Here is a 9,574-nt window from a genome sequence, read left to right on the forward strand (position 1 = left end):
TTTGTTTCATTCAAAGTATAGGTAAGATATACTTATCTAGAACTTAATTTTAGTGATTTTTAGTTGACTATGCATGTACTCTATAAAACAGTTGAAAATGACCTTTTTTGTATTCTTCTCTACTTTCACTCATTTTTGAAAGGAATTTAATACTCTATAGAGTGTTGTATTCATAAAATGCTAGACTATAAGTACCAATTTACAGAGTGTAATATTATTGTGTTTTGGGGAAGTTATATATTTTTTTTCACCTGTGCAATACTTTTGTCATATACTGTAGTAAGAACTAAGTACTGTTTACTTTATACTTTACATTCTGTCAATCTTATTTGCTTAAAAGACAATAGTTTATAATAGTATAACTGTTAGAGATACTTTATTAGTATTATAAGTTAAGAATCATATTAGTATAAAAATATATATTTATATAAAATAATTTATATTATGCTAAAGATTGAGCTAGACAAATAGTTTGTAAAGTGTAAAATATAAGTACTTAGTAAGATTACTTATATGTACATTTAAAAATAAATTTATACATTATTATAATTTTACAAAAATACTATATAATATAAGTATAGTAGTACTAATAATAATTTGTAACAAATAACATTAAGAGTTTAATCTATTTAGTAACTCATTCTACTAATTAGTTAAGATTAAGCATTTTACTTAATAGTATTTTGTAAGTATAATACAAGTAGTTAAATATAACTACTTGTTAATAAATTTTGTGTGTACTAAAAGTTTAATATTAATAAAGTAATATATTATATAAGTATTTAGAATCTATTATACAATATTTTAATAGACTTACTAAGAGTAATATAATAGTAAATAAGACTCTGTTCTATAGTATTAAGCTTAGTACTATTTCTAATAATTTTATAATATTAATAATTATGTTTTTCTTAGTTTTATTAATAATTAATAAAATCTGTTAGATTAAATATAAGTTTAGTATTATAGTATCCTATACTTACAACTACTAATAGTACTCTCTATTTTAATACTATCTTTATGTAATCCTCTGTCAACACTAGTGTAGCAGTGTTAACCATTACACTAAAAGGCCAGTATAATCACTGATCAGTGATCCATACCCTACACTCTATATAAGCACATGTTACCAAATTGAGGTACTGCCCCCAACAGTAGCTGTTCACATGTGGTAAGCTACCAAGCTTACACTTTATCTCTTATTTTAAAAGTTTGTAAATAATCTAACTATAATACTGTTTAAACTATTAGTAAAAGGTTTCTTAATTATATTATTAGTTATATTAAGTATACTATTTAAAAAGTCGAAATTGTACAATTGTTACAATATTAGTTAAAAGTATACTTTCTAGTATAGTATATTGTAAAACATTATACTGTAATCTGTAAATAATGTATATAATTATAAAATATTCTTAGCTTGTATTCAATTTAAAGTTTATATATAATAACTATTATTTTATAAAATGTAAGACTCTATACAGAGTATAACAAAGTATTATAGAGTTTGTACTCTTTGTATCTTAAAGGAAGTAAGTAATACATTGTATATTAAACAGTATAAGTTTTATATTTAAACAGAAAGAGTACTAGTAGTATAAATATACTAAAATAGTTGTTAATTCAAGCTAAAATTATGATATTGTTGTACTTTATAACTAGTATTAACTGTCAAGTCTTCTTGAATCTACTATATAATGTTTTTTTCATAATTATATCTCTTATATCTTATTTAAAAGTAAGTCAGTTTATGACTCTTATAAAGATAATCTGAGTAAATAGATTATAAACAATATATTTATTAATACACTAGTATCTTATTACCTTATAGTTAATAAATATTAGTACTAGTATACAAAATATACAATAGTAATAGTATATTCTTGTACATTCAGTACTGTATTAACAATCTTTTCTTAATTGAGTATTTTACTATTTCTGTACTTGTAAACATTATAAGAATATTATTTACACATAAAACTAATAAATAAAACATTAAAAAATAGTAAGTAGTATAAGAGCTAAGGAAAATAATTCAAGTGTATAAATTATTTACTAACAAAGTTATTTTTTTAAAAAAGGTACTAACTCAGTATGTTTTAGCAGATTGGCTCGACAGAATAGTGTATACTTTACAAGACAAATAGAACAATTTTACTTTTTTTTAAATACTTATAAATGTCTTACTTTAGTATTTGCTACAACACATATTACAAATAACTTGCTTTTCATCCTACTGACTACGTTTCTCCAGTGGCTGTGTAAACGCTAACAGTCACCACACCTCCTCCCTCCTTGTTATTATCTGAAGCAATCTGTCAAGGGGGTACAAACCTGTTGTTATAGCATTATGCACCTACAGGCATTGATAGCATTTTCTGTTTTCTTCCCATTCTTGTACTCTCTTCGTCAATTTTCCGAAAAATGAGCGGTCGTAGATGACAGGTTTTGAAGGCTTGACTGTTTCGTCGAATACTTGGTCACCCGAAACTGTATCATCTGAAAGTTGAGTACTTTCGTAAGATTAGTCGAAGGTGTCGTACTTCGGAACGTAATTCCGTGCAGATGAGACTGTAATGATACACACTGTCATGGGGCATTATTGTATTGAAGTCGACACGCAATAATCTGTAGTCTAATGAAGATGAGCTTCAGGTCAGGACGCACCGAGTTATAGCCTTGGTCTTCGCGGATTCTATGAAACGAAGAAAGAAGGACTTGATCACTCAAGTAATCTGGGTTACGACTCACAGTTGCCTTTCATACAGAGTAAACGGAGAGCTGGGTTGATCAAGCTGCTAGTCCGAGTCTTGATATATACATAATAATAATAATAATAATAACAATAATAATAATAAGGGAGCATTGTAAATAGTTTCGGATACAGGCTGACCTTGAGGTTGATCACTACAACACGCAATGCTTTTTGATGGGCATTCCGTGCATCTTTCTCAGTAGTACATCAGCCTATGGCTTATACAAAGTGGATCCAAGTGTATGGGTTTTCGAGCAGTGTGTGCTTGAAGCCCACTTCCCCGATGGAAGCCGAGCGACTCAAGTCAGGCAGGATGTACAATACAACTGTTGTGTAGATGAGCCTGAAATGGTGAGCTTGCACAATGCAATTAGACAGCAATTAGCGTAATTAATTAATTTAGCGTGGAATAAACAAAACAAAATCAACGAGCAGACAAGTCAAGTCGTTTGAAAAGTGACAGGAGGAAAGGTGGATGGGTATAAAGGGATCAATCACCACGATAAACGATGTACGTGGGCGGCATAACAGAACGTGCTTCAGAAAGTGGGAGGGTAGCGCGTGTCCTGAAGGCAGAAATAGATGATGCTGGCAATGACATACAAAGAAAGCGCCGAGGATATCCAATAATAGACCATGAAGTTCCTTTGCGAGTGAAAATACACTTCCCTCCGTTCTCCGTTGTGCCCATTCAAATAATGCACCCTGCACAATCCGGATCGGGTTTGTGCACTCTGATGAGATGAGCAGTGTAATCGGAATCGATGGTTGCACTCGTGACCGCGGTGGTCGTAGTAGACGAGAAAAGGGTGGTCGGTCCATCGAGGCCACGCGCGTCCACTTCTGTGGTTAAGGAGGTAGTTGTCGTTATCGAAGGCGGAGGCGGATTCGACAAAGAATGGATGGAGCTGGACGCCGTACGTTTCAATCCACCATTCGGCAAGCCACAGCCTGCACACTTAAGGATCAAATGATGTTCGCCATAAGCACTCCACGGTATGGAGGGAGCAATGGGGCGCACCTGACCAGGTGCGGCATTCGTAGCAACTACTACGAGTAGCACTGTGGTAAGCAAGAGAGCAGTAAGGGTTTTGGACGTGCGAGAGTGCATTGCGGATTTCTGAGAAGAACAGACGTGCTTTCAGTGCTTTTATATCTTTCCACTATTTGCTCCGAACTCACCTGCACAGGAATACGCAGTAACTTAGTATGACTCCTTGAGAGTCTGGCCGTGCGTGTATGCTTGGGGTTTATGAACTGGAAAAAGCTTTGTTGTACAGGAAGCCACGACAGAGGAGTGAGAACCATTCTCCACCCCAACAATACACTGCCGTTAACCAGCTCCAGAGAAACACTTGCTGAAGCTAAGATTCTTATGGGACTACAGTGTTAGACAAACAAAGATGCTGGATGCACAGCCTTGGATAAGAAATTGCTATGCACAGATGTTTGAATGCTAAACACTTCGAAAGGGAAAACTGCGGATTTTGCACCTTTTCTTCATAATTGCGACTCGGTTTGCTAGCTTGCCTGTGAGAAAGTCGTTGTACTAGTGAGAATGGAACTTTCAATGTACATCATGACCTACCGCGGATAACGGTGCCGTTCCTAGGCCGTAATCCACCGCATCGTGCTGGATCATGTTTTGCTGGTCTTCGACTACGAGTTTTCAATTCAACAAGTGCGACGGCTTTCTTGAAGCCATGTAGGCTATCCAAGCCTTTCAGGCAGAGACTGGCCTCTGATGACAATGACGGTACAACACATCTCAAGGACCAGCCAGTTGAGTCAACTTATGGAGGAGTAAGATCATATCACTTCACCTGATTTCCGATATCCGCAGCTCCGCAAAATTTAACGACTCACATCGTATATCCAGATCCTAGACTGTAGTAGATTTGACAGGCTATGTTAGAAGCTATACTATAAGCTTTCCACATAGAACAGCATTCGAAATGACTGGCATGATAAAAGTTTATGTGTTCCACTCACGGACCGGAACAAGCAAGGATCACGAGAATTCAAAGTCCGATCCCGTCGAAAACGTTTGGCGTGACTACGTCATCGGGTACAGAACATAAGGACCAAAAAGCAATGTTCCTTGTAATAAAATGCGAAAGGCGGACAGTATATTGACTATATGGACCGGATTCGCGCAATCAGGGTACCAGCATTATGATTTGCCTAGCCAACCTTATCGACAGCCCTCGAGGCTTGAAGAATTGACTCCTGTAATTGCCCCGAGCAGAAATGTGCCAGAAACGCTTCTAGTAAAGCCACACACCAGTAAGAATCAAATAAGCTAGTATTACAGTGTCGAAGTCCGATGTCACGCAACGAAAACATGTGGAAGTATAATCAGGAATACATTGCGCCACAATGAAGGAACAGACAGACATAAGTCGGGATGAAAAAATTTGACAAAATAATCGAAGAACGGATGAAGGAACGAGGACCGACTAGAGCTCAAAGAATTAATAGAAATTAGGACGAGACTTATTAAGGTTGAATTTACCAGATGAAGCGAGCAAAACCAGGAAAGACGATAAGACAAGTAGACAAGCAGGTAATATTCCAGACTTTTAAGATTTCTTGATAGCTAGCGCAGCATCTCTTACAGCAGGAGAAGGCGAGAATAAGGTACTTGAGCGCCGGCGACGTGGCGGAATAGGCGGTGGAGAGATTCGTGGCGGAGGAGATGGTGGGGGAGAGCTTTTGATAGGGTTGGTTGCGCTTGATGACTTACGTGCACGTGGATTGGAAGGGGTTCTCGAAGGAGAAACAGGAAAACAAGATTGCCTAGTAGCAGTAGAAGATGACGAGCTCTTGTTTGCCAGATTCGAGATATCAGACAGACTTCTCCGCTTCGCCCGAGAAGTTTCAAGTGGTTTGGTGGGACCAACGGTTGACTTCGTAGATAGGGAATTACTGACAGAATGTTCCCTCTTACCCGTGGTCGCGCTCTTCTGTCGGGTCGGTCCAGCGGCAGGTGGCCCGCGGCATATTTTAGTAATCGGCGTCGTTGATTGAGCTTGACGACTGCGTGGCAGGTTATCAATTGGATTTGGGAGGGTGACTTCCGTTGATACTGAATGCCCCCGCGCCGGAGAGCCCATCGCCTTGCCGAGCGTCTTGCCGGACGATGAACTGCTTTTGACGCTATGTCGTGGGGACAGTGTATGACACTTAGCTGGCAATTCCTCAGAAGAGAGTCCCTCATCTCGCACTTTGGATGGCATCGCCAATGTGGGTGAAGCAGAGGGGTCTGTATCCTCTTCGCTCTCTTCGGCCAGAGCCGGCAACCGAGTACAGACAGTTGACGAGGATCTCATTACGCGTTCCGATAGAGTAGCCGCCGGTCTTGAAATGTCGGAGTCGTAGCTAAAAGCATGGGTATCTTTACAGAGCACGGAATTTGACTGAGCGAATGCTGGCGTTGTGCTATCCAGCGTCGCGTCAACCATCGTGGTTTCTGCAAGCCACGACGTAGAAGCTATCTCCATCGGTTCGACACTGTCATCATCGACATAAAATGATTTAGCTTCAATATTGTTTGAGAGTGCATCAATCACTTCAGGTCCAAAGAACGACGGGTTCACTTCAAATTCGAAGAATAACGGAGACTCCGGTCGAGGTACTTCATCATGGTGGAAAAGGTCATCGTCGTCAATCAGCCGCTGCAAGTCGCTGTATGTCTTTGTAAATATTCTGTTTATATATGAACGCCTCAAAACATCAACAAGCAGCTCGCTCGCAGAATTGTTGTCGCATACGATGCTGGGTGACTTTGAACATTCTGGACGAGAGAACGATTTCGATCGCGGAGATCTACAACCTTCCGAGTCTGATGCAAGAGGCGACGACAGAACAGGTCGATATGCCATCGCCGATGACCGCTTCGATGAGCATGGGGGCTCATTCTGCGTACTCTCAGGTTCCATGGAGAACGAGCTAGCTTGGCTGGTAGGCATACTTGCACGATCATTTGGGCCAGAAGCTCTACTGGCGGGATTGAGGATGAGTACATGAACATCCGGGTCCCTCTGCATGTCAACACGACAGCTCCGCAAGAAAGCCTGAGCATCCTCTTTTGACACGAACATTGACCGCGACGGCTGCAGGTGTCTCTCATGTAGGTCTGTCGGAGAGTCAATAGCTTCGAGTTGAGAGTTAGGTGCCAGGGCAGGCAGTGTATCATCGTCCGCTATATCGGACATACTGAATGCTGAAGATGGTGAAGTGGTAACATTCCGCTCATCTCCAGCACGTGAACGTGAAAATGCCTCTTCCGAATCGTTGGATTTTGTAGAGTTCACCAGATCTCGTATGTTAAGAGAGTCTAAAGACGAAGAGGAGTAGTCAAACAAGCCTGTCTTGGCCACTCTCGTCGTCGCAGGTCGGGCAAAACATTCATCTTCTTCGCGGCAGTAATATGTGTTAAACCTCTCAACAAACGTAGCGCGCTCTTCCGCGCAAATAGTAATATCGTCATCGCTGTTTTAAAACTAGGTCAAAACGGCAGTGAAGGGCACGAGGATAGGGCGCAATATACCATGGTTCTGCCACATTTCCAAGTGCTTCAATATCCTTTTCCGTCAGGCCTTCTCCATTGAGACCTTTTTCGTTATTGATCACGAATATGTCATGTTTCACGGGGCCTAAGGGATGATTTATTGGTTGATCGGCATATTCGCTATTTTGACTGCCCTGAGTGACAATGGCACCATGTTTTTTCGAAACAGGACGCGCATCCGTAACGCCAACTCCTTCCATATAATTTGCCTCGCGGATTGCACCTGGATCCAGGACCATTGAACCTGTGCCGAAGAGGAGAACAGGTGACGATATTGGACCGATGGGCACTTTCAGTCCTTTTGCGCCCTTCTCGAGGTCGGATGATTGATTGCTTGACGTATCAATACGCAGGAGGAGCCTCCAAGGAATGAACCTCGGGGTCGGGTCTTCGCACTGGCGACCTTTGATAAAGACGCGATAGACAACGAAGGCGAGGAGGGCGAGGATGACAAGAGTCGCAACGAAGATGAGAACGAAGACGATGGCACGGTGAGACGAAGCGGAATGGGTAGACCTTTTGGCAATTGGCGTAGTAGCAGCAGCGGAGAGAGAGAAGAGGAGGAACATGATGAAGGCAAATAAGAACATGGCGGAGGCGTTGCGGGTAGCAAGGGTGTTGAAGGGCACAGGTAGGGAGGGCTTGGACGGCAAACGAAGGAAGGGGCCGGATGGTCTCGAAGTACACTTCTCCCATCGTTTCTTATATGTTGTAAGGCTAGTATGGCTGGTATGGTCAGCATGGCCAGATATTGTGGTTCAGACCGTCCAATATCTACGTCACAGAGGCTGATTAGCAGTGATTCCGTGCAGAAATTCTAGCCGGAATCGTTAGCTAGGTTTTAAAGGATGTGGCATACGACATAACTCACTTCTTTTCATAAAGGACATGGCAGTTGCGTCACTGGTGCATTTCGCACGAGCATTATTTGCGCTATGATCCATGGTTGAGACGTGAACAACATAATAGGGCCGAGCAACGTGACAACAAACCATCGTTCTTGGATCCTAAGCCAGGACTACATTGCTTCAGATGATCTACCTGGGCTTGAAATTCAGATGTGTCCTACCACGCAAGGTCGCAGTTATCATCGCATCTTTCCCCATCATCATTAAGGTTTATTCTAATAGGGCCACGATGTATGAAGAAGCGATACGAAAGTTCCAAATGATTTCGCCATGATTTGATCAATGCGTTTGCGGAAGCAAAATGTACGGAGAATGGGAATGGGGATGAGGAGCGAGTGTTCACCTCTGCCATTATGTAATCACATTTTCAGGAGCTTCAATTACTGTCGCGGTGCCCCTTGCGGTCAGTACCCACATGTGGACACTCTTACTATTCCTCCCTCAAATCTTACTCGATCATCATGAAATTTTGTACGTATGTAGCCAGATATCTAATGAATATATATCCGAAATTTTGAGACAAAAAAACAAGTAGAAAAGAACTTATCACACTTACATTATGAAGACTATGAGAAATTGAGCTTTTGGAGTGAAACAAATTCTTTCCCACACTTTGTACACCTTATAATAATTCAAATAATAATCTTAGTAAGTTATAACTCTTCATTATTGTTTATTAGCATGTATATTATTTAAATATTTTTTTGTATAACTTTATGTGAAGTTTTGAGCAAGTTATAGTGAATATTGGTATTAATCTAATTTTAATAAATTAGAATATGCAAATCTACTAATCTCTAACTTTACAATTTTTTATACACAATTCCACTCTCATAACTTATGAATTAAAGCTAATATTTATAATTATATACATTATAAGTATATACATCTCAGAAATTATAACTTAAATATTATCACTTGGATTTATATCAAGTGTTGTTTTTACAACTATAAAAATTATAGTTTTTACAAGTATTAGTAGTAAAATTAATGTTATTATTTTGAAAAAAAAGGTACATCCCTCAGATTAGACAGGATAAGGTGTATGATAGTAGTATAGCTGTGATAACTAAAGGAGAAAGGATATGAACTTGAAGTAAAGGAGGAAGAGCTTGATTAGTATTGTTATTAAATAATAAAGTACTTATAACTTTATAAGAAGAGAGAGATTAATAAACAAAAACAGTAGCTCAACTCTCAGAAAAGGAAGGGATATACTCTAGAGATATAGAGGTAGAGTAAGAGTAAGAGGTAGAGGGGAGTGTAAGAAGGAGATAGTAGAATATAATTAAATAATTTCAAGTACATTATAATAAGCCTGTTCCTACAATGTAAACA

The 9,574-nt window shown here is 39.3% G+C and overlaps 2 protein-coding genes across 2 annotated transcripts; both read right to left on the minus strand.

Moving 5' to 3' along the window:
- Window positions 1-3,141: 3,141 nt before the first annotated feature.
- FOMMEDRAFT_17624 (uncharacterized protein) lies at window positions 3,142-4,088 on the minus strand. The gene is made up of 2 exons (XM_007263361.1): window positions 3,938-4,088; window positions 3,142-3,875 (listed from the first exon to the last, which is right to left on the minus strand). The coding sequence occupies exons 1-2, from the start codon at window positions 4,061-4,063 to the stop codon at window positions 3,447-3,449; spliced, it is 555 nt and encodes a 184-aa protein (XP_007263423.1). The 5' UTR covers window positions 4,064-4,088; the 3' UTR covers window positions 3,142-3,446.
- A 1,249-nt stretch (window positions 4,089-5,337) lies between these two features.
- FOMMEDRAFT_144895 (uncharacterized protein) lies at window positions 5,338-7,918 on the minus strand (the record flags this gene model as incomplete). Its single annotated transcript, XM_007263362.1, has 2 exons — window positions 5,338-7,249; window positions 7,308-7,918. 2 exons carry the CDS (start codon window positions 7,916-7,918, stop codon window positions 5,338-5,340), a joined length of 2,523 nt encoding a protein of 840 aa, XP_007263424.1.
- Between the last annotated feature and the right edge of the window lie 1,656 nt (window positions 7,919-9,574).

The sequence above is a fragment of the Fomitiporia mediterranea genome (genome assembly GCF_000271605.1).
Source record: "Fomitiporia mediterranea MF3/22 unplaced genomic scaffold FOMMEscaffold_2, whole genome shotgun sequence".
Classification (NCBI taxonomy): domain Eukaryota; kingdom Fungi; phylum Basidiomycota; class Agaricomycetes; order Hymenochaetales; family Hymenochaetaceae; genus Fomitiporia; species Fomitiporia mediterranea.

Coding starts and splice junctions, on each gene's coding strand:
- FOMMEDRAFT_17624 (XM_007263361.1), bottom strand. CDS start 4,063: ATGGTTCTCACTCCTCTGTCGTGGCTTCCTGTACAACAAAGCTTTTTC. Junction 3,876..3,937: donor TACTGCGTATTCCTGTGCAG/GTGAGTTCGGAG, acceptor TGTTCTTCTCAG/AAATCCGCAATGCACTCTCG.